Below are 26,566 nucleotides of genomic sequence, written 5' to 3' on the forward strand. Positions count from 1 at the left end.
CCATCTAGAAAACCAGACTGCATTTCCACCAGTTTTACATCGAACCATCGTAATGAAGGATGTGTCATCAACAGAGACTGTGGACACAATGCGCAATGGAAGTAACCAGTAGTAGCAAGATGGAGTACCTATGAGCATTTCATCTGTTATTAGTCGCAACTATATGTTTTTATCTGAGAAACAAGCATGGACCAACTATCAATCATAAGAAGAGGTTGGAGACCATTATGTGTAACATTTCACAGAATATGACACTCCCACTGATGTCATCAGAGTTCACACTTCAGGTCAAAGAAAACCTGCTATTTTTAGTTCACACTAAGAGCCAACTTTTCAGATTCCAAACCAATCTATTTTTGGTTGAAATGGTCCAAACGATTTAAAATTAGGTATAAGAACTGAAGTGGCACTTGTTCCATGTTGGTGGAAAAGGGGTATCAGTGATGTTTCAGGGTTCAGCAGGGAATGTTTTTGGGGAAAAAGCTCTACAAACCCACTTTACTAAAATTAGTTATTACTACAGTAAACGCGGAGCAGGTAAAGTTACAAAGTTTGCAAATATGTCAGTCTAGTGGGGCTGTATATTGGCAATAATCTGGCGATACGATACATATCATGATGAAGGATTTTATGATTAAATATATTGCGATACATTGTGATACGGTAAGCACTTGAATATATTGTGATTTTTAAAATCAAATTTTAGGAGCAAGGGGTGCACCCTTTTTTACTCTCCCTGGGAATTCATAATTACTGGGTTTTTTTCAAAATGTTCTAGCATGTTATAGACTTAAAGATTCAATTATTTAAACAAAAGTAATAATGAAATGAGTCATAATGAAAACATTCTAAAAATGGGTTTTGCAATCTGGAGAATTTGTATTAAGACCTTAAAACTAAGTGAAGCTACCGCATAAGTAACAGTGACAAGTTTCTTAAACATTCTGCTAAATCTACCTCTCTATATATTACTATAAACTATTCGTCTACCTTTTCCTTCTTCCTTATAGTACATAAACCTTTTTCCTTCTTCCTTACAGTTCATAAACCTGTGTACTCTCCTCTATGAAACAGGTTGTGATGGAAAATACCTGACCTGTTTGTGGGAATCACTTATTTACATATGTCTAGGTGTGGTGAGCTTTGACACACTCATTAACCACCAGTGAGAACACTCAGCGGTGCTGCAAGTGTGTGTACAAAGATGCTTTCAGTTTAGAGAGGTATGTGCGACACACGGAAACTTTTCAAAGACTGAGTGAATTAATCACATGTTAAATTACAGAATGTGTTACTTGTAGCCCTAATTTGGTTTAACTAATTAATTTTATTTTCATTATCCATTGATTTATCTTTTTAATTGACCAATGAATCAAGATATTCCACTTTCAGTGACATAAAACCTGCTGGTAAAAGATTAACTTGTTATCAAAGCTGTTGACAGATGCTGATTATGTCCTAAAAAACAACCACAGACTCATCTTGAGACAACTTTAAAAACGATCATCTGCCTTTTTTTTTTGTTGAAACTCAAACTTAAAAAAAAAAAAAGAGCAATTAAATAGGTGATTTCCTATGAGAATAATATAAAAAGGAAACAGTAAAAGGTGTGAATGAACACAACCCCCCTAAAAAGATTCAGTGATCGAGAGAACAACTGAAGTAAGAGAACAATTAAAAAAGGATTGGGGTCAGACAGCTGGTTGTGGCGGTCGGATTAACTCTCCGCTGTGTTTTCCTGTGTGACCATGGCGACGCACACAGAGAGGTGTTGCTGTATAGTGTGTGCAAAGTCTATTTTCAGCTCAGACAGGTGTGTGTGTGTGTGACACAGATTGAAAAATCTCTCTACTTGCTTGGTAAATATCCTGTAACACATTTGTGGTGGGGGAGGGTTAATGAAATATTGAGCAGGTCAACCTGTTTGCAGCATTAACAGAAATATTGACAACTATTTGCTCAGCCTGCGTAATACAGGTGTATACTATATGTGTCAGTATGGGTATTGCAGGTTAAGCAGATGCCGGATGAATGTGGAACAACATTAATTGGATAAAACTAACTGTAACAGAAGCTTAAAGATCAGTTTATACAAAAGCAGCAAAGTGAGCTCAGAAGTATGACATCATGTGACATATGTGGAAATTACACAAGAGTTAAAGCTGGAGAAGCATGAAAACCAAAAGCACAGACAGGCTATTTGTAATTTTAGAGTAAATGAGTGAGTCAAATAGATGAGATGAAACGAGAAACATAAGATCAAGGCTCAAACAGTGATAATTTTAACTATCAATCTGCCAAAAATCACAATTTATCACAAGTCTAATTTCTGAGAACTCGAGATGACATATTTAAATGTCCTTTGTTTGACCAGCGGTCAAAAACTAACAGACGTTCAGTTTACTATCACATATGATTAGAAAATGATATGATAAGAAAAGTACCTAATCCTCGTTATAGAGACAGTTGACTAATCAATTAATCAACTAATCTTTCCAGCTGTAGATCATAATCAAAATCTGAACATAATCATAAATATATTAACTGGAGCTTAACTAAGCTAATCTAACAATTATACTCAATTGATTTTCTTGTCTGTGCAATTACAGAAATGAAACAGTTTCTTTAAACTTAAGATGACGTCTTCTTTTGTCTTCTTCTGTCTGACTAACGCTCAAAAACCAAACATACTTCATCTGCTGTCAAATAAAGTAAAGAAAAGCAGAAAATCTTTATGTGAAGATGGGAGACGCTGATTTGTGGTATTTATGCTTGAAACATGACTCATTTACCGTTTATAAAACTAGTTGCTGATTACCATTATCACCATATTATGTACTTCTGGCTTCTTATATTATTGCTTGTTTGTCACGTTTTTGGACAAATATCGAGGGTGATTTATTCTGGTTTTTCCTACATTTTACCTTCCTCTCAATGTTGTTGTCATGTTTTTGAACTAGTATTAGTGAGGCTAAACCCTTGCGTGTTTTTATGTACTCTGTTTTAAGTGTACAATATTACTAGTGGTAAGTGCTATATCGTAGGCAACTTGCTTGCGTTTCTTGAAGATGTTTCGCCTCTCATCCAAGAAGCTTCTAAATGACTGGTACGAAGTTGCAGGCTATAAACACAGGGCCCACCCACACAGGGTTTATAGCCTGCAACTTCGTACCAGTCATTTAGAACTGAAGAAGCTTCTTGGTTGAGAGGCGAAACGTCTTCAAGAAATGCAAGCAAGTCCAGTTGCCTACGATATAGCACTTACGATTACCATGACTTGGATGACTGAGAATCTTCACTGACAATATTACTAATGACATATTTTAAACATATATTACTGGGGGTGATCATTTGTAAGCCTGCCTTTGAATATTTAGGTTTAACTTTATCCCTAATGTCCAATCCTTTTGTTGGTTATCATGAGTTATGTTGTACATGAGTTGGTTGACTGTTCACACAGATTGTTTTTTTGTCCTTGTTATACATATCTATTTTTCATTTTCTGCCATTGTGTGTGCTGGTTTGTCACAATATATGACAATTCTTATTTCATTTCACTGTTGTTTTCTATTTATTTATTTGGCATTTAACCTATTTTCTTGTTACTAAATATGTCAATTATTTACAATTAATTGTTCAGTGTTTTTCTGTCTAGTAGGGCTTGACACAGGTCATATGACCCCTACATGAGCTCTTAAATTGCACACCTGTTTCTACTGCATTTTACACCCTGATGAAGAATCTCTGGTTGAAACACATTGGTTTATCCATGTATCAATAAAGGATTTTTAATTCAATCAGAGTGCCTTGGATGTATTTTTGGACTGCCTGCTTGTACTATGAACTTCACACTGAGTGGCTTGGCCAGTTGTTGATTTTAACTTCAGTTGCCAATAAATTTTCTGTTGATTCAATAACAGACTAAATGTTTCAGCTCCAATATTACTGTTGATAACAGCTGGGAGACTGGAGCAAATTACTAGATCTCACCCTGCAAGCTGTGAAGCAAAAAATACCCAACACATTATCCAAATTAACAGCTATATTTTTGGGTGACAGACAGCTTTGAGAGAAGGGTGGAAGTAATATTTTTGTTGCTGTTTTTATTCTTTGCAGATTGTGACTACTCAGGAAAATGCACTCAAAGCAGGCATCTGCACCACTCGTGTGTCCTACAGCTGAACCTTTGGCCAAATTAACTATAAACATATATATAAAGATATATAAATAACACATGAAGCATAACATAAACATAACTCATGTATTGTCTTCTCTACTCTATATATAGTCATAACATGTCGTCCATATATAATCTAATTTCACACACGCTTCACACGCAGACTTACTGTCTCTGACACTCTCACCCACATACCAAGAGTATAAATTATGTTGCTTATGTCTTTAAAAGGCTTTAAAGCCTCCACACAAATAAGCCGATTTATTACAGTGCAACTTTTAAAGCTTAAATATATCATCAACGTGCCAAAAGAAGCTGACAACCTGCCTCCCACCAGACTATAGCGAGCACTACATGTCAGACATTTAACAAGTGAGTCTGTCTGGTGCTGTAACTGATCCAGACGACATGTGTCTTCCCTGTGACATGGGCTTGGCCTGGCACTGTGGTGACAATAAAAGCAGCTTCCACACAGAAATAACACTGAGTCTATATACAGCCTGTCTGTAGACGCCACGCAGTCAGAAATATACCGTGAGTCATATGGTGCCCTGCCTGTAGGCTGGTGAGGAGACGATGGGAACACGAGATCTGTAAATTCCTCTGGTCAATCCTGAGGTCTTAATAAGGCTCTTTATCTTTCTGGCTGACAATGCAAATTGAAGTCTTTCCAAACTAGATTTGTTTGAGTTTTACACATTTAAAAATCGACTAAAAATGCAAGAAGTTAACAAAACACTTAGCTGACATGCATTGAAATGTATGGAATGGCTGATTTAAAAGGGTCAATACACCCAAAAATGTTTCCTTAAGGTATCTTGTCTTGCTGATAGTTTTCATTTTATCAGCCCGGGTTTTGAGGTGTCTGAAGGATTTCTGTCACCACACTGAGACAATGGAGGTGGATGTATATTTGTTTGTGGACATCTGTTTTTAATGGAACCAGAAGTGACCATATTTGGACGAGAGAGTGGAGCTGTGGAGGATACCCCTATACTAGCCCCTTTATCCTGTTTTAGAGGTTGCCGTGGCAATGACCTATCAATTACAAAGTAGCCACACCCTAAAGCCGACTGTGCTTTATGGTTTTACTCGAAACAGGCCCATAAGTTACAAAATAAACATCATGCTGTATTAGAGAAGACTTGGAACTAGCAATTGAGACCATAAACTCATACTACGTAGATATTTACTGAGGTAATAAATCAAACAAGAAGTAGGGTCATTTTCTCAGAGATGTCTGTACAATCCAACTTCTCTCTGCAACCAGTGGAGTTGCGCCCTGCTGGCCTTTAGAAAGAATGGAGGTGCAATGCAATGGTTTAAGGCCCTGACACACCAAGCCCACAGTTGGCCGTCGGTCAAAGTTGGGCTGTTGGTAAGCGTCTGCCGCCCCATTGATGCTGTGTGTCCTGCACCATTGATCCCACAAAGGCGCTATTTGGCCTTTTTTCTGCCGATTCAGCATGTTAAATTGGCATTGGCAACATGACTGAAATCACTCTGATTAATAGTTCAGCTAAGTGCACGAGACGGGAAATGGAAGTGAGGCACGTAAACAAAGAGTTTAAGTCGAGAGGGAGTGAGGTCGAAACAAACTTGTTATATGAGGCAAGATTATTTTTCTTTAGCCATTGAGGTCTTCAGGAGAAACATTTCATGATGGTTTGTGTGATTGTTCACTGTCACATGGTAAATGTGCTTTGTTATTTCAACTTTGGATTGTGTTGTGCTAACTGGCTAACTAGTGTCAAGACAGTTTTGCAGTTTCCCTTTTTGAATGACAATTACAGATGATGACTTTTAAAGTTCTGTTACTCACTTCAGGGACCTCTGCCCTAACTGTAATGCAATAAAGATATGTGTGCCTCCAAAAATGTCATGTTAAGTGATTCCAGTGTGTTTTCGTGCCATTTTAAGACGATTAAGCATATTTATCAGAATAATAATGTTGCAATTATTTTGGCCAGGATAATTGTGACATGAAATTTTCATGTTGTCCCATGCCTGTGGTGCAGTATACTGTGAGCACCAAAAAGGAAATTACATTTACCTCCACTGTAACTGACTGGAAGCAAAAATCTCACGAACAGATGTCTAAAAACAGCTAAACCAAAACTAACTGCAGAGCTGGTATCACAAGAGGTAAAATATTTGCACTATGCATGCCCAAATTGTGTGATACTTATTTTTTCTGATAAATGTATAGATTAAGTCTGAGTTCCTTTTTGGTTTGACACAATTCTTGTACTTATTGAACAAAATACATGTGGAAAAACAAAAGGAGACCGATCCCTTGACCTCACTCTGACAGTATCTATCTATCTATCTATCTATCTATTTAATTATAACCCGAGTGATGCCCTGATCAGAATCACGCCACCAACCCAGGGCTATAAAACACAACAGGTATTTCCAAGAGCCATCACCACATTTAAAAATACACACACCTAAATATTCCCCTGAGGGCAGAGTTTGTTTATTTGGCACGGTTTCAGGTGTTTGCTTTATGCCAAACCGCAGACTATCGCTTGCTCTCTTTGGTATTTTTAGCATGGACTTCACGGAATTCAAGAGCTGCGATGAACCCGTCTTTGCCCTTCAAGTCTCGTCTATTTGCTGTGTTATGGTCAGCCTGTTAATCACGGCACCAACAGAGATATTCAAATAAAATCATCCTGTCCTGTCCTGTCCTGTGACTCAAATTGCAGAGACAAGAGAGCCCTGGTTATGACGCCTAGCAGAAAACGCACAAGCACAATCTTCAACAGAACATCTGTGTTTTATCTGCTTTACATTCAGATAGCAAGACACGAAAAGGAAAAACAGTTAAGTTGTTTGAAAGAGACGTCACAGATAAAGAAGCCCTGAAGACAGTCAGTCAGGTGTGAGCTGCTCCTTAAAAGGGCTTTTATTCATTCATGACTCAGCGGTTGTCGTCAGTGGTGTGCTTCTGCCCAGACAAGCAGCTACACACACACACACACACACACACACACACACACACACACACACACACACACCTATGTGCAGCATCTTCTAGCTAAATCTTAAATGATTTAAAGACAACAATGATTTTTCTGTTTTTAATCCAGTTTCTTAGACTAATTATACAGATCTGTAGATTTAAAGAGGCCTAATTGAAGACTTAAAACCTTTTATATGTTACCTGCAATTAAATAAAGTCCTCATTTAAGACCCAAAATAAAGAAGCAAAGCTGGGGAAACCGGCTATTTTCATGCGACAATAGTCATTTGTCTCATGCAGACAGGAGCGTTTAAGAGTTTAGACCTTTAATTAAAGTTTGAAACTTCTCATGAGTCATCTTCGGCGTGATCTGATTCCAGTGAAAGCTCACATTGACGTCTGCCAGGTGCAAGCACAAGATCAGAGACGGACACACACAGACGTGTTGTAATGATATGATAGACAGATGAAAGGAGAGCAGACAGACCGATATGGAGACAGAGAGGTCAGAGGAGGAATAATAACAACAACAGGCAGACAGACGAGCAGAGGAGATAGACGGGGGTCATAATGACAGACAGACAGACAGACAGACAGGTTTGTGAGGGGACGGACAGACGGGGAGTGTAAGCTGAGAGCTGCAGGGGGAGCTGCACTGGAGTCCAGCGGGGGATCTGATATCTGAGACCATGGAACAAGAAGACACACAACACCGGCCTGGTTTCACACTGTGCCGAACGGCTCGACTGCTGCTGACAGCACTGGAGAGGTCACTGCCAAAATACTGGGCATCAAAAGAGTCGGCACGCTCACATTAGACAACCTGTTTTTGTAACTCTATTTTATCGTCAGTTTTAAGTGAGGAAGATGAACAAATGTTACAGCTATGCCTTTCTCCATAGCACCACAGATCTAGACCTAAATAAAGCAATCAATATCTATCTGTTTTAATCAGTAAATTTTTAAATCATAAAATATAATGTCAGTAATATATAATTGTCAATTTGTAGTAGTGGTAAATAATAAATGTCAATGTATGCATGCCTGCCGAGAGGTAACATGAAATTTAAGTAGCAAAATGCTTAACATATCTTTGAGTTTATTCAAAAACCGAGCGCTTTATTTTTCATCTGTAAAGTATCCCACTCAGTACAAACTGTGCTAGCAGCTCTTAAAAAACAAGCAAACAAGAAATCCTTCCATAAAAATCTTTGTTAAGGTCGTGTTTACGTGACGTGTTGGCCTCTACGTCCTTACCAGGCTCTAGTGTGCAATAACAAACTGCAGAAACTGAGTAAAAAACACTGTTTGGCTTGCAAACCTTAGTTATATGTGTCCAACTCTCTTCTTTGATTTGTCGAGTGCAAGGTTTTGTCTTGTATTTTTAAATATGACATTAAGATCATCATTCGACACCTTTAAAACAGAGAGGATACACTGTGCAAGCATCACACTGTGTCCATTTGTGGTTGAAATACTTAACAAGTAATAAAATCTGACCCATTTTGCACTATAAAATCATTTTAATTATAGCTCCAGGGTATAACAACCCATGTAGGGTGTTGACCAGAAGACTGAAGACTCAACTATGTAAGAAAATGAGCAGTAGGCAGATTTGCATGACCAAAACTCCATAAACACAGAAAACTGAGATGCCACTGAAAGCTCTAGAAAACCTAGCGAGTGCACTTTCAAGATTTTTTAGATGCCTTTGGTCAAAACTGTGAGATGTTCCAAGTATTTTGCTTCAGTCCTCTTCTGTCTGTGCTCTTTAGGCAGCTTTGTTTGTTAGATTTCTGTCATTTAAAATATGTTTTTGCTCAAAATAGAAACAGTTTCTGTTGTCTGATGAGTCTCTTGTCTTTAGGTATTTATTATTTATCAATGGCGATGCCTTTCTGTTCATTTTATTACACACGAAGGCTCAATAACATTTACTGATGAAGGATTTTTCAGCACACTGCTTATTAAATTCAAGATGAACACACTACATGGTGAAGCGAGGCTCTCCAGAGTGACATTTATTTGTCAAAGCCTCGATGCAATGAGTTAAATTATTAAAGAAAACATACACTGCAAAAAATGTAAAAATAAATAAAACTACAACAGACATTATTTTCTTTAAATATGATGTGCAAAAACTAAGCCAAGCATGCAAATCCAAGAAAAGTAAAGCGTCTTACCTTTTTCTGGTACCACACCACAGCATCTTTTACTTTGGAAGCCATTTACATTTCCCTCCTCCCGGCCTAGGGCATCTTAGGCTGAAAACACACAACACACAGCCAGAGAGAGAGACGTGTGAGTAATGAGGAGACAGAGGACGACTGAGGTCTATATACCTGGGAGGAAGGTGTGTCCTGACAACTGACGAAGGAGAGAGGGAGGGGAGGACACACGTGTACACACACACACACACACACACACACACACACGTACGCATACACACACACGTTTGTTGAAGATGATTTGTGGGGAGGCGTTCACTTTGCCTTCCTTCCTACAGACACACAACTAATGTTATTACTTATATTCTTCTTCTGATTGTTTTGCTCCTAAATCACACACGCACACACACACACACACACACACACCACAAACCAACCAGACATACACACAAGTAATAAGACCAGTCACTACTAGACGTCGTCTCCCTTGACACCCACCTTACAACACAAATAAACACAGTCTTTCTATTAGTCGACCTGGGAATGATTATTGCTCTAATAGTGGTGGCTAGGGCTGATTGTTCCCACTGAATCATATTGTGACACACACATACACACACGTTTTCTGGGAACGGCTGTTGGCTACCTTGCAGTGGTTTGGCGAGGAATGGCTCATAAACACACACAAACACACACACACACACACACAGGTCAAACAAAAGCACCAGTGTTGCAAAATGTTGCATGTAAACACCTGAACGCCCCCCATCCCCACCCTGACACAGATAAGTGCAATGGAACAGTCATTCAACCCGGAATCCCAAGTCGGAAACTCAAGATCCACCCAGACAGAGTTCAGCGACATAAACACACCTGAACTCACAGCAACATGGCGGCACACACAGTGAACCAGTCATTTATCACTTCATGTAGTGTTTGTGTTGTTAAAACTGCTGTAACAACGTTCTAGCTGCCATTTCCTTTTCCATTCGGGCATACTGAGCGTTATAGATGCCTCTGCGTGCACACAAAACAAATGCACAGTTTTATGCTAATGGCCGCAGTGTTTCACACTATCACACTCAGCTCCCATTTGCACAGTTTGAAGCTGTTTGTACATTATGTGAATGAGCACAGATGAGCAAGACAGTTGACTTGTTTTATACGCTGTCTCCCTCCGCTAATTGCGCTGTAGTAATTGATGTAGGATCTCTGTAGATGCTTGTAAAGCTCAGGGACTTGACGTACAACCGTTTTCCCAAGCGGATGCACTGGGACACATTTAGATCAGAAGTTGGGAATTCCAAGTTGGAATTATCGACTTCGGCTTGCAATGGATTACGACATTTGTCCACTGATCCACCTAACAACAAAAGTGTACTTATACACACATTCTATCTTTTTTGTTCAAATACGTCCAATAACCAACGTTTAGAAACAATACGTTTCTGTTTAACAGAAAAAAAAAGCAGACAGTTATATTTCCCAAAATGTCAAAACTACTGCTGTAAGAGTCATTGCTACACAAAACCGATAATGAATTATTAACACATGCAAAGTAGACTCTTGACATCTCATGTTATCAGTTGATGATAAGACTTTGTAAATGCTGATTACTTTTATTGAGACGTACTGATTTAAAAGCCCAAAGGTGTGCAAATGGTCAAAAACAGACTAAAAATTGTTCCACAAGTGACAAATTTTTATGTGATAAACTACACTACACTCATAGTTTTTTCCAGTGTTTTCAACTCCCTGCATTCACTGAGGAAGACTGTTAGATGCTACTAAAAAACCCATAAAAGGCTAGTATGTCCACCCTGAGTTAGGATGTTTTTGTCAAACCACTTCACTTTTTACACTATACTTTCTTTATATCCACAAAGCATGGTATCATGATGGTATTCTGTACACAGTAACACAGATGTGTGGCATCACACAGACTCAGATCTTTGAATAAAAGGAGCTTTATCTATATATGTGTTTTCAGCAGTAGGGTTTAAGTATAAATAATAGGGTCCACTTGAAAAGGTGGTCCTGAGTTCAGTTCATGTGTGTACACATTTAGGAGTGGACTACTATTTCACATGAGTAGCAGTCAGGGAATAAAGTTGCAAAGGCATTACTCAGTGCTGCTGGTTTCCTCCAAAATCTGCATGTATGCACGCAGCAGCCGCTGATCTCATCCTCTAAACTACACAGTCATGGGTGATTAAGTAGGAAGGCAGGCGAGAGGGTTGTTTTTGACATTGCCTCCAAGATATAAACCATAGTAAGCATAATGCAAAGGTTGACTCTACTGATCTTGCTATTGGTGCTCTTTCTGTCACAGTAGCAGCAAGACAAACAAATGTCACATCAATGATAATGCAAGTGTACTCTGTTACATTACAAATGCGAAAGCTGAGAGGCGGAGGAGTGGAAAAGGGGTGCAACTGTACTCAAGCACGGTACGAAATCAATTATAGCTAATAGCCTTTAAAAACAGGAAAACACAACACTTATGATATTACGATATCCAAAATCTAAGACGATATCTACATATTGTTTTGATATTGACTGATATAATATTGACATATTGCCCAGCCCTACAACAAACCACAAGTTATTTTATTATTTTACTAGTAACATATGACTTTTGATGACCTTTATGACTGACGACCATAAAAATAAACCATAATGTTGTGTTACTATTGATCATCAGCATCTGGGTCACTGATGGGAGGTTCACATGACAGCGAGCCCACATGTGTTAGTGGCTGAGTGTAAATTAGGCCCGCAGTGTGTCAGTGTTACAGTCCGAGAGTGATTACAGTAAGTTGTCTTTGAAACAGGATCTTCTGGTGATGGAGGTGATATGAGCTCATTTGCTGTGGTTAAGGAAAAAAAAAAGGAGCCAGAGAAGAGTTTTAACTGGACCCACTTCAACCACACCCGAGCTTCAGGAGTTATTTGACTCTGAGAACAATAAAAAGGACTCATTTAGTTAATGTTACATTTGACTACAGCAAACTTCTGATGCTTCTATGGGTAAACCACAAGGGACTTCCTGATCGATATCAAAGATCAGCATCAGGGCCGATAAAGGTCTTTTTTAACTGATCAGGATCAGCTAAACTGAGCTATGTAGAGCGTGATCTGATTCTTTGTGAGCAGCTACAAGTATCAGATCAGTGCTCTGCTTCGACAGACACTCAATATTAAATCATTCGGATCGGGATCAGGGGCAAAAAACTTGATCGGAACACCCCTATAAAACATTAAAAATAGACTCCTTTCGTTTGGTGGAGGAGACAAGAAAGAAGCAGATGTGGTTAATGAGAAGCTGTAAAATGGAAAACATGGAGGCTTGGTTGTAAGCCACTCTCCTTCCCCTCTGCTCTCTCTGCCTCTCTCCCTTCCTCCTCTATATTTCTGTCTCTTCTATCTCTTTTGTGTTTCTGTTACATAAGTGCAAAGTGTTGTCCTGCTGTGTGTGTGAGTGGGAGGGTGGATGAAGGAGCAGATAGACGGGGAGTGATGGAGGTTGACTCAGGGCACCAGGAGCTCTCTGTTTTCTTTTGGCTTCATCACTTATCAGGAAATATTGCTCAATCCGATGAATGACATGTTGCAGACATAAATGTTTTCTTCCTTTTTTTTTTGAGGGGGAGTATTAATGAAGTCTGCCATTTCCTCATTGCCTTTTAAACATGACGTTTTTTTTCCTCTTGTTACTCTCAAGCTTTCCACTCAAAGACATCCTGCTTTGTATGTGAAGGATTGTTTGTGCTGCCAGCCTCGGTCTGCAGGCTACTCAATCCCTGACGTTTGCCGTTTCACTGAGCTCTGTGTCATCCTTTCCCTCGAAATATTTTCACTGCTACATTTCGAGATATCTCCCACAAGAAAAGCCATTGATGAGTCACTTCTTGCGGCCATCTGCAGCCTGCGACACCGCTAACCTTGAAAGAAATGTGCGAGGTATTATACTAAGGGACTGTTTGACAGCTCCGACGCTTATCTGCCAACAAGCAAACCGCAACACTTGGTGTTTATGTGCGATAGAGTCGGCACCTCAAACAAACAGAGGAGTATTAGTGTGAGTGTGTCAAAGCGGTGGAGCGAGTCCGAGCTCAGTGTGTCAAGAATGTGAAGCTCAAAAGCAGGAAGGAGAGAAAATGTTCGACTCTGAGCCAAGCGAGCGGGTTAAGCACAGAAGTCTGCTACAGTAGTAATACTAAGCGAGCACACACACACACATACACACAACAAACCAAAAGCTGACTATGGCTCAAAACTGCAGCTGTTAAAAATGCTGCACGCATGCTGCTCATCCAGTTGCAGAGATGTGTGTGTGCATTTCTGTGCGTGTGCACCTTTGCCCCAGAAGGCCAGAGACATTTTTAGCAACATGAAAAAACGTCTCTTCCTTGCTGCTGTCTACGATTACGATCATCACTCCTCCCTCCATCTTTCACTGCTGAACCATGCTATTCCTGACATGTCACACATTTGCTCTTTGCTTTTATGCAAATAACTTATACTTGAAATTAAACATGAACGACAGAGAGACAGAGAGAGAGAGATAAAGCATGCTGGTGTGTCCTTTTTATGAGCAGCGGTTACATGAGTAAATGTGTTTACAGTGTCAATAATGACCGTCATATTAAAACTTGAGTGGAGAGACTGAGATAGAGGTGATAAGGGAAAGGGAAATACAGGAATACAAGACAGTAAGGAGGGTATATGTAAAGAGCAAACGGCATACGGAGGATGAGAAAGCAAGAAAGTGTTATCTATTCTCCTTCCTTTGTTCACATAAACACAAGAGACAGAGGAAGAGTTTATTTCTCATTCACACACACGAGAAACACGCCCATCCTAAACTCACATTCACACACTTTTTTTGTTGTTGCTCTGACAGAAACTCACACAATTCAGAAGAATATTAATTTCATGGAACAAGTGACTTGTGTTGGCTCGGTCACATGCCAGAGGAGGAAAAGCAGCTTGCATTCCAAAAGCCTCAAACTCTTCGTTTTTAGGGAGGAAAAGATCAACTGAATAGTCCTTTTGTTTTGGTGCAGCAATTTAAAATTATTTTCATTAGAGTCCAAGATGTTCAAAGTGCTTCGTAAGAGGAAACAGGTGCACTTCTGCTGGGTGCACGCTTTTAAAAAAAGGCAAAGAGCCTCCTCTTGTCTTCATTTTGTTGAGACTGCACGCAACTAATACAATGCACTGAACAAACTGCAGCTTGGAGAGATGTGTTGCTTGTCTTAGATGAATGGCCCCAATATATTTTCAGTTCACAATAACATAAAAGAAAAAGGCAGTAAATCCTCACATTTGGGGAGCTGGAACCAGAGACAGTCTGGCATTCATTTCCAGCTGACTAACTAATCCATAAATCGACTTTATGCTTCCAGAAACACTTTGTTATTTCAGTTTTCCCTTAAAGGATAGCCTTATATGAACATAAGCAGACAAAGAGGTGATCAGGAGCACAGAAGCTATGGTCATACATAATTTCTGTTGTGAGATTTCTGCACATAATATAGGGATGTTTTGAGATGAATTCAACATAGTTGTTAAAGAGAGACATCTGTGTTTTTCAACCTGGACCCTGTTTTCCAATGTTTCTGCGTTTAAGTGACTAATGCAGTGCATGTTTTTTAAAATTGGTCCAGTACTGGGAGAGAACACTGCCAGCAGTCATGTAACAGGATGCAATGTAACCACTTGAGGCATTTGGCACAATTTTGGCCACTGACAGATTCTTATGACAAATTACAGAGAAATTTACCTTTTGCTGACCCGGTCTGTTGTTATTGTGCGTAACCGAGTCTCACTCAAGGAGAAGTCATGTTCTATAATCTCTGACTCCTTCACATTGTAAAACTCAGCTAAATAGTCAGCCATGACACTGAAAATATGTATCACTAAGCTATTCTGCACTCCAATGCAACACACTCTTCCCGACATTCCTCTCCAACCCTCAGAAAAGTTTCCACCGTTGTTTTTCCTGCCAGTCATCTCTTGTGAGATTTCAGAATGAGATTTCTCCTTAAGTGAGACCTGAGCACCATTTCAAACAAACACTTTCGCTATGCTACCTCTTTGGAACCAAAAGTATCCCTTCAGACATGGTACCTAGACCCTAGGTCCGCTTAGCATTTCCACCATAATCAGTAGCCTTAAATGTGGGCGGGGTTGTTGTCACTCACTGCCCCATCAAGCACTCACTGTATTTCCTTATCACCAGTGACACAGAGAAAAGTCTGCACCTCATTTATTGTCCGCAGATCGGAGTTGCACGCCGACATTTTCAGAACAAAACAGAACAGGCTGCAGTGAGAGTCTCCCTCCAAAGGAAATTTAAAAATAGCTGGTTGTTTGTGCATTTAGTCCTTCTCAGGCAAGCTCAGGGGTTTAGTGTTGCCAGAGCCCACAGGAATAATGCTCTGCAAGGATTAGAATATATGCAGTTAACATAACCTGATCGAAATTAACATATAAAGGCTTGAAGATCCATTCAATACTAAAGTCTATGTCATTCAAAAGAGACGACGGTAAACGAATGGAATGGTCAAAGTTGTCAAATTGAAATTTAAGGCGTGCTGATGGATTCACATCTCCACCTCATGTTTTCAGTAACATTACAAGTAAACCTTCCACCTTGTGAGAGGCAGCAAAACATCCTTTCATTTCATAGTTACAGTTTACTAATAAAACTCTCCACAGTATGAACAGTGGTTACATGAGCCTCAAAACCAGCCACAACTCAGCCCTGAGCAGAGTGACTGTCCACTATTGACCAATCAGACTGCAGTGTTCACAGCTCCACCTTTTAGTACCAGATCTGTGTGCTAGGTACCCAAACAGAGGGGGGGACCAAAAATGGGGATGGTACAGAACTGGTCCATTGGTACTGTCCACAACTTTTCACAGTGGAAACCGAGAAAAGCGTACTGTAGTGAACTGTATCCTACTGCTCAACAGAAACAGGGCTCAACTGGACATTAATTGACAGTGCAAACATTCCCAGAGTGGTTACACTACAGCCTATTTTGCCGCTGCCAGCTGCAGTGCTCTCTCTGAATACTGGACCAGTTAAAAAAAATATTCTCATTAGTCACTTGGACATAAAAACATGGGAAAATTGGGTCCATTGGGTCCAGCTTGACAAACACAGAAGTCCACAATAAAGATTATTTGGCTTCCAGGGCAACAACTGCAACCATCTCCTGTTTTGAACAAATGACAAAGTGTCAGATTGCACAACCACAAAGCAACAATCGTAAGCACGACCAGAGAGAACAATAACAGAAACGTATCCAGACAGACAAACTGATGGGAACGACACCCTGTCATTAGTGGAGTTGGACCGCAAACAGCCGTGTTTTCTGTTTTTAACTGTCAAAGACTCTCAGACCGCTTTAAGACTTCAAATCCTGTCCATGCAGAGGCAGCGATAAGGAAAAGCAGGCAGATCCTCCCTGTTCAAAGCCCCAAAATCCCCTCATCATACCTCAGTGGGATGCCAGCACTGATTCACACACATTATCAGTCAAAAACACACACGCAGACACATACTATTGCCTAATACGGCTTCAAACACAGGATTAGCTGTAAACTGCGGGGTTATTATTTATGCTGGAAAACATAACAAGGAGAAAAAGGCTGGGTGAGTTCTCTTTCCTAACGCACTTTTTTCCGAAACCGCACATTCACAGCGTTCCCAAAATACACTGTGGTTTACTAAAGAGTATTTAGGGAACAGAGCCTAGACAACAGACGCACACACAGCTGTTTTATTTTCAATGTCTACGAATCCTGTGACCAGAATATACATATACTGTCAAGGGCAGGGTGTTCTTTCTGTGAAACTCTGAGATTTGAGGCGACATTTCTGATTCCAAAAATCATACGCTTTAAAGTTTCTGATGTGCTTGTATTTGTTCATCTTTCTCCAGCTCATTTTCATACCAGTAACTCTGTAAAGTCGTGTCAACAAGAAAGCTTCATTCACAAACGCATCCCATTACAAAGCTCTCAAAGAATTCAACAAGCGCTCACACACACACAAACTCATGAATACACACACACACAGGTCCTGCAACCATCAGGCTTGCCAAGTCTGTCTGACCAGTAGTCTGTCTGAACTGACCCATTTACAGAAAGACAGAGGGACAGTGGTCAAGTTAGACAGCGTGTATTATGTAGGCCAGTTTATATGAGGGCTCTTTTTGTGCCTGTGACTGTGTGTGTGTGAGAGACAGAGAGTGTGTGTACAGGCATGTGTGTCTTTGTGTAAGCAGGAAATGGTTGGGTATAATTAGCCATATGTCTCTTGCAGCCACTGTATGAATGTTAAGTGTCAGTGGCAGAAGAAGGTTTTAAAGAAGAGTTTTAAATGCTATGTGGGTGTGAGTGGGTGTGCTGGTGATCTCAATGTGGCTTGTGGCATCCTTAGCAACATCCACAGCAATACATTTTCATTTTAAAACAATCTCATTTACACTCATCGATCACTTTATTAGGTACACCTTGCTCGTACCAGGTTGGACTCCTTTTGCCTTCAGAACTGCCTTAATTCTTGGTGGCATAGATTCAACAAGGTGCTGGAAACATTTCTCAGAGATTTTGGTCCATATTGACATGATAGCATCACACAGTTGCTGCAGATTTGTCGGCTGTACATCCATGATGTGAATCTCCCGTCATAAAGGGATGGACACGGTCAGCAACAATACTCATGTAGGCTGTGGTGTTTAAACAATGCTCAGTTGGTACTAAGAGGCCCAAAGTGTGCCAAGAAAATATCCCCCACACCATTACACCACCACCAGCAGCCTGAACCGTTGATACAAGGCAGGATGGATCCATGCTTTCATGTTGTTTGTCGCACCAGAAATCCAGACTCATCAGACCAGGCAACGTTTTTCCAGTCTTCTGTTATCCAGTTTTGGTGAGCCTGTGTGAACTGTAGCCTCAGTTTCCTGTTGTTAGCTGACAGGAGTGGCACCTGGTGTGGTCTTCTGCTGCTGTAGCCCATCTGCTTCAAGGTTGGACGTGTTGTTGGTTCAGAGATGGTCTTCTGCAGACCTTGGTTGTAACCAGTGCTTATTTGAGTTACTGTTGCCTTTCAATCATCTTGAACCAGTCTGGCCATTCTCCTCTGACCTCTGGCATCAACAAGGCATTTTCACCCAGATAACTGCCACTCACTGGATGTTTTCTCATTAGGACCATCCTCTGTAAACCCTAGAGATGGCTGTGGGTGAGAATCCCAGTATATCAGCAGTTTCTGGCACCAACAACCATGCCACATTCAAAGTCACTTAAAATCACCTTTCTTCCCCATTCTGATGCTCAGTTTGAACTTCAGCAGGTCGTCTTGACCATGTCTACATGCCTAAATGCACTGAGTTGCTGCCTCAAGGTGAACATGTAGTGAAGGTTATGAGTTTTCAAACTAAAACACATTAGTGTGGATGTAGCCTTAGTCTTGCTGACTTTCAGTAGCAGGATTTTGTCCTCACAACCATGGGTCAGGTTCTCTACCTCCTTCAGGTAGGCCTTTTCACTGTTACCTGTGATCAGGCCCACCACAGCTGTGTCGTTAGCAAACTCGATGTGGCGTTGGAGTCCAAAGTGGCAACCCAGTTGCGTAATTAAAAAAATAGCTATAACTGAAACCAATATGACCACCTCAGGGTTGTATGCCTCAGCCAGCCCGTCAAGTTGCAGTTTGGCCTCTCCTTTTTTCTCTGTAATTCCTTTTGTGCATTTTCTCTTTGTCTTTTTCTCCCTCTGGGTGTTTGTATTTTTTACGTCCTGTGTTAATGATGTGCTTGAGCTTTGTTGTTTTGAGTTTTTAGTCTGTCTTCTTCCAGGTCTAGATGGTGGAGAGGAGGCTGTGTGGATCATGTCTGTCTGGTGAGACCTGGGGTTGCTCTTTCCAGGTCCTTCTTCATATATACTTAAAATCTATCTGTAATTTTGTCATCAGGACTGTATACCACAATGTTGGTCTATTCTGTACATACCACATCTATTGCACATCTATCCTGGGAAAGAGACCCCTCCTCTGTTGCTCTGAGATTTCCTCCATTTTGCCCATTAATGGAAATTGTTCCTCATCAGAATCGAGGGTCGAGGGCATACAGGATGTCTTGCAGATTGTGAAGCCCCTTGAGGCAAGTTTTTGACATGCGATTTAGGGATATATCCTCACGAGACCTGAACTTTTGTTTGGTATGCATTTTTCATTTCTCCTAGCTATTTGGGATCGGTAGGACCCAATAACAATAAAAAGCTAAACATTGTCAATGATAATTAAGTCCCAATGTCCTCAAATGAGACGATAATGAGGTCCCAATGTCTTAATGCCAGCACTTCCTATTTAACAGTGTCTTAGCTTGTTGCCACATCAAACTACAAACATTATTAATCATAAATAAACAAGTTTCAACCATACAATGTGATCAGGTTTTGGACCTTGTCCACTTTTGTGTCGGGATCAGCTTCAGACTGACTTGGCGGAGATGGCTGCCATCTTGTTTTTACATGGACTAGTATATTATGGTCTTACTATCACTAGATGGCACAAAAAAGTGTCCACGAACAAGGACAACAGGTCTAAGTCAAGTAAACCCAAATGTGATGTCCTCATATGAGGACAAAGGGTCTCAGAAGGGTAAATGTAAACTTGATTTGACTGTACTTTGTTAAGCTTTGTTGTTCTTATTCTGCTGTATGTCTGTTAGTGTCTAAGTTCATTGAGAGAAACAAAAAACTCAAATTCCTGGTATGTGTTCACATGCTGAGCCAATAAAGGTGATTAAGGTCAGTCTTGTGAGTTAAATGTTTGCTATGTCAGAACTTAGGCAAAGGCGTTTCCATACCCTATTTAGGGCATCAACTATCTTTGGACAAAGGCAAAAAGCAAGCACAGAAAGTTTTTGCAAAATTGGTGATCTATTGTTGAAATTTGCCGTTTCCATCCAGCTTTTCTAATGCCATCCATCCATCCATCCATCCATTTTCAACCACTTATCCAAAGCCAGGTCACGGTATTCCAGATGTCCCTCTCCACAGAAACGCTCCTCCTGGGGGAACCCCAAGGCATTCCCAGGCCAGATGAGATATGTAATCCCTCTGGCATGTTCTGGGTCTGCCCCTGGCCTCCTACCAGTGGGACATGCCCAGAACATCTCTAATGGGAGGTGCCCAGGAGGCATCCTGATCAGATGCCCGAACCACCTCAACTGACCCCTTTCAACCAAAGGATTAGTGGCTCTACTCCTAGCTTCCTCTGGATGTCTGAGCTCCTTACCCTATCTCTAAGGCTGAGGCCAGACACCGTTCTGAAGAAACTCATTCTGCCGCTTGTATCCATTCGGTCACTACCCAAAGCTCAAGACCATAGGTGAGGGCTGGGCTTTTCTATTTCAATACTTGGAAATGCACATAAAAATGCATTTATGGAAACATGGCTAATCACCACAGTTTCAAGGTGGGCAACCAAGACTGGCAGAGTCATAAAAATAACCATCTTAAACTCTGTGTCTACTGGTACTTTCCAGAAACCAGGCACACAAACACACTCACACAAAATCACTACAGCAAAATGACTGTTGGGAGTGAGGGTGTGGTGAGTGTGTTTGTGAGCGTGTCTAATGGAGAGTGGGTGTGTATTTGGAAGTCGTGTGTGTGTGTGTTTTTATAATGGTTCTCATTAGATTTAATGTAATTGGTTATGCAACCCGCCACGCTTGCCAGACTTTTTAATCCGACACCTTACAGCTACTCTCTTTTGCTCTCGTACACATGCTCTTTCTCTTTCAATTCTTAATGTCTCACATTATTGCAAATGACTAAGGTTTGGTTCCAATAACCGGTTACATTTTGCACTCTGTTCCAAGCTGTTAAAATACCTCATTTGTGAAGCTCTGATTTAAATCTCTTATTAAATATTTTATGTCCTCTCTCTTCCTTATTAGAAAAGCACAATTTACTATAAATGGCAATCCAACTGGCAAAGCCTGAGCTTAGGTTTTAGCACCTAAACATTACGTTACCTAGACAGGGTCTACCACAGCACTGAAATCAAGAGCACCCCCACTGACGTCAGAAGGACTTACAATTTAATAAAATATAATATAGGGCTTATAAAGCTCTGGCGGAAATGAGTTGTGGTGCTCCATCACACAGCAATTTCTTTAATGACTGAAGTGACTGTTTAAACCATCGTCATCGGGATCTGTCAGGTGACTGATTGATTACATCGAACAATCAGAGCAGGATGTTGCAATATTGCGAAAAGGGAAAAATGATTGCACACGTCATAAAGACAGATGCAGGAGTCAGAGATGTGGCTGCGCTGATACACAACCACAGATCCAACCCAAATCTGCCCCAAAGCGAGGGCGCTGACCATCTGCATTTACCAATTTCCTTGGGGAAACCTCTTTATAGCATTATCACTTTAAATTATTAAAAGCTAAACTTAATGGATTTAATAGGGCATCGGGAGGGTTTTCAATAAGAAAGTGGATTTGTTACTAGATTCCTGACATGATTTGATAAAATGCTTTCAAACCACAATCCAACAGATGAGTTTTGTCTCGAGCATCAATGTTCGTGACCGCTTGAAAGTACGACACAGTTTCTACCTCAAGTTCAGTGCAGTGTATGATTCCTAAACCTTGTGATGTGTAACTGTGTACGCTCCTTCATCCCTCCATCAGCTGCGGCAATATCAGAGGATTTACAAGCTGGATAAACTTTGACGTTAGGTTTTAAATTTAGGGTGGTGAGAGGGTTCATGTGACAGGCGTGCTTTCTATATGGAAGCCAGGGAAAGCTTAGAAAGCTGTGAAAATGTCTCGCTATCTGCTGAGAGCTTCCACTCAGGCTCGAGTGAAAATCATCAATGTGGGCTATGAGACAAGCATAACAAAACTGAAAAACAGAAGGCTTTTTAAACAGATTCACTCGTGGAAAACAAATTATCTTTGCTTGTTTATTCACGGAAGCTGCTAATTTTGGCATGAAAAAGCAGGACGTGGCAGTCGGACAAGTTTAGATGGAAACTGAGCATGAAGCAATGCTGCAGAAAAGTCCTCAGGCTCTGATCTCTATCAGAGGTGACCACAAAGCTGTTTTAGACGGATAAATGACAGTAGAGTAGTGCTTCTTGAATGGACAGACAAAAATCAATGGGACAGCGGAGAACAGACGATTTCTCTTGCTTATTACAGCTGGTGTTTTATCAGGTTTCTCTGGGACGTCTAATGAAAACATGAGCACAAGAGGAGACCTCCTTCATGAGTCTGGTAACTCGTGATGTGTAACACGAGCCTCTCCCTCTCTCTCTGGGTGCTCTATATTTCATGATGGGTGCAGGTTACATCTCTGAGCTGGGCTGAGGGGGGTTGGAGGGGGCACGTGTGTGCGTGTTGTCCGTGTGTGTTTGTTTGCATGCATGCCTACAGGAAATATGACGCGGCTCAATCCACGGTGTCAGGGGGATTCTGAGAGTGTGTGTTTGTGTGAAACAGGCGGTGGGAGATGGGGATCGTGTTTTCCGACATGTAGGGTGAATCCCTGACAATCTCAAGTGACACAAAATGACACTAGGCTTGACCTATACAGGGCTTAATCATATCGCGACACACACACACACACACACACACACACACACACACACACACACACACACACACACACACACTACAGTTAATTACTTATTTACTCTGTCATGCACATACATGCCCAGGCCCCATGGACTTACAAGACACCAAGAACACTGTTGTAATAGCACAGCAAAGCATTCCACAGACAAGAACACAACTTCTTAACATCTATTATATTTACAGCTGCAACAGTTAATCAATTCATCGATTATTCCACATAGAAAATGCTAAAAATGTAGGGCTGCCCAACGTTAGTCGACCAGAAAGGTCATTAGTCGGCAAGATTTAATTGGTCACTTAGTCGCAGAAAACAAAAAAACAATGTGAATCTCTATTAGGAGCTGTGCCTTGTCAAAATAAATCAAAACCTATATGACTGGACCTTGTGGGAATTTAACTTCAAAGGACACACACAGGAAGTGGCCACGCTCAGCAGTAATTTCCAGGGCTGGTACCTGCAGTTATTCCACAGGCTAGTTACTAACATGTCAGGCAGGAAATCCAAAGTGTGGGATCATTTTGAGAAGGTGAAGGACGAACCCAAGGTGATATGTAAACTCATCTTCACTGGTCGACTACAAACATGACGTATCATCTGAAACATGGAAGTAGCTACATGCCCATTAGCCCACAGCATCATTAACAGGCGGCTCGCTCAGTGTGTGACGTGCACTTGTAGATAAAATATAGGCCTATATTAATGAAGGTTCATTAGTACGGTTTTGTATTTCTCTGTAATGTAGCACAGTGTTAACAATGTTACTGATAGTATTCTTTCTCACACCTTCAACTCAAACCATTGTGTTGCCCCGCCCAAATTATATCATTTAATTATTAAAGTATTATCGTAAACATGCGGGCGACTAGTCAATTAATGGCCCTAACTGTTGGTCGACTAGGCAGCCCTACAAAAATGTGATATTTCCAGGTTCTAAAACATGACGATTGGTTGCTTTTCGTGGTCTTATATTATAGTGAATTTCACATTTTTGGATTTGGAAATGTTGGTTGGACAAAAGAAGACATTTGATGAAGTCACTTTAGGCTCGAGGACATTGTAACAGGGTTTTCTCACTGTTTTCCAATATCATGTAGAGCAAACAATCCATTAATTGAGAACATTATCTACAGACAAGTCAATAACAAACATTATGGTCAGCTGCAGCCCTACTCACGCTGCAAACAAAACACTTTGTCTTCACAAAAATGAAGCAGAGCAGACACAACCACTGAACATGAACACAGTCCCCACAAATTTATTTTGTCCACTGGCTATTCCAATAAAGTTTAATCTAACAAGACAACCACATCCTTAACAAAGTAGATAAAAAGAGAAAGAGCAGTGTTGTAGTACTTGGTACAATTCTAGGATGACACAAAATATGGAGCTGCAGATGTCTGGAAGATGCAGACAACATGGTGTCTGTTCTGTAGCGTGGTTCAGTTTCAAAGCACAGCACAGCCTCAGCTACAACATGTAAGATGATCCAACAATATTAAAACAAGCTTTTGTTTAACAAATGTTTTGACAGTAGTTATGAGGAAAAAAGTGAGTGTGCAGAGCTCCCAAACTCCTCAAAACAGAGCCGACCAACATTCCTGACATGCCAGAGATCCATCCTATCAGTAAGATCACTGATGGTTCAAAAAGCAGTTTATCAGGCGTCTTGACACCCAGAAACTGAACTTGGAACAACAACCAGTTTGGCAGAAATGCGGCCTGATTGTAAAATTAGACTCGGGGGCGACTAATTCGGGGTTGAAATTGGGGTAAATGTTCCCTTTCTGAAACACAGCACTTTTTTTTCATTCATAAATTGGTCATCTAGAGGAATTTGTTGGAAATGAGGGACCTTTTTCTAAGAAGTGCAAACCTTAAATCATCATGAAATGGACTGTCTTCAATCTCAAACACAACCTTTCCTCTTCCATCATATGTGCCTGTGTCTATAGTTAATAGAAATGTAGCGTAACCATGCAAACACAGGTCTGTGACTGTACACTTCTGTGTTTTTCAGGAGACCTTTTTGTAATTTTGGTTTGTCAACATCAGTAAGACATTGTTCCTTAAACAAAGGAAGCAATTTGGGCTGAGCATCATGAATGACACTTTAACCAAATCCTCATCCAAAGATGTCCATGCAAAATGTCTCAGTTTAAGATCTCCCATCAAATCCAGAGTCAAATAATTTTGTATTTGTGTCGGACGTACAGATTCTGTCAAATTTGTAACACCAGAGTAAAATAAAATGCATTTCACTGACATGTAGGAACATGGAGAAACTGTGTGTGTGTGTGTGTGCATTTGTTTGATAGGAAACCAGTAACCACAGACTAACCAAAAGAACTGAACTGTACCAACACACACATGCTTCTGCTGCTTGTTGACTGGCTTCACACACAGACACAGACACACTAAAAAAAGACCTGTGTTTGCCTCTCATCCTCTTCTCAGAGGGGAAGTATGGCCTTTTTCACATTCTCCTGTTTTTCCATTTGTCTTTCTCTCTCAGATATAATGAACAGTACTCATGAACTAGTGTGAGTGTGTGTGTGTGTGTGTGTGTGTGTGTATGTGTGTGTGTGTGTGTGTGTACAGCTGACACCCCCACAGCAACTGAACAAGGGTTGCTGAGGCATTCGGCGCCCGCTCAAACAAAAACTGACTGTGGAGTTGGGGTGGTGGGGGTAGTAAACTAGTAAACACACACACACACACACACACACACACACACACACACACACACACACACACACACACACACACACTCAAAACACACACAGGACTCACCTCTTGTCAGGGCGTGTAGCTGACTGGTGTTTCGTCCTCACAGCCAAGTCAGGACAGGAGCTGGATATTTGGAAAACAAAGAAGGAGAGGGAGAGACGGTCAAGACTGCCAGGTCTGGGATTATCACATTTGAGATGCAAAGCAACAGCAGCAGCGTGTGTGTGTGTGTGTGTGTGTGTGTGTCTCTGTCTCTCGCACATACACTGATGAAGCCTGTAAGTCAAAGTCTAATAACTACATCTGATTTCTGTGTGTGAAAGGGTTTCCAGTGTGTGTGTGTAATTGGGCTTGGCTGGTGTCCATGTGATGAGGCTGCACAGCGAGGCTTAAAAGCAGCATGATGTGTCTCTTGCTGAGCTTCAAACACACACACACACACACACACACACACACACACACACACACACACACACACACACACACACACACACACACACACACACGGGTAGCCTGTAGACACAGTATGAATTCTCAGAAACAATAATGAATAACTTCAGCCTGCGAAGAATCCCAACAGTCAACCTTTTCAAACAATGCAGCTATTCTCAGGACGCCAACCACCATCATCATCATCACTATCATCTCCCTCTCTCATCTTCATAATCAGCCCCAACATGTCGTCTCTGTCACCATCACATATCCTTTAGATTCCTGATAATGACTCTGTCCTAATGTCTCCTGGATCTATCCTCAGGGCTCAGTGTGACCCTCAGTCAGCTCTACAGTCACATCAATGTGCTGCGGTCAGAGAATTTCACAGAATTAACTAATGACATT

General features: G+C 40.8%; 1 protein-coding gene across 2 annotated transcripts in view; it reads right to left on the reverse strand.

Moving 5' to 3' along the window:
* Window positions 1-26,566, reverse strand: part of LOC125882788 (protein PHTF2-like) — a 64,375-nt gene that overhangs the window by 31,110 nt on the left and 6,699 nt on the right. For both annotated transcript variants that reach the window (XM_049566644.1, XM_049566645.1), the window contains exons 2-3: window positions 25,790-25,849; window positions 9,329-9,409 (exon numbers count right to left, since the gene is read on the reverse strand). In XM_049566644.1, the coding sequence (XP_049422601.1) occupies window positions 9,329-9,373 (45 nt within the window). In that variant the 5' untranslated portion in view covers window positions 9,374-9,409; window positions 25,790-25,849. The remainder of the gene's footprint in view (window positions 1-9,328; window positions 9,410-25,789; window positions 25,850-26,566) is intronic.

This window comes from Epinephelus fuscoguttatus, linkage group LG22 (assembly GCF_011397635.1).
Source record: "Epinephelus fuscoguttatus linkage group LG22, E.fuscoguttatus.final_Chr_v1".
NCBI lineage: Eukaryota > Metazoa > Chordata > Actinopteri > Perciformes > Serranidae > Epinephelus > Epinephelus fuscoguttatus.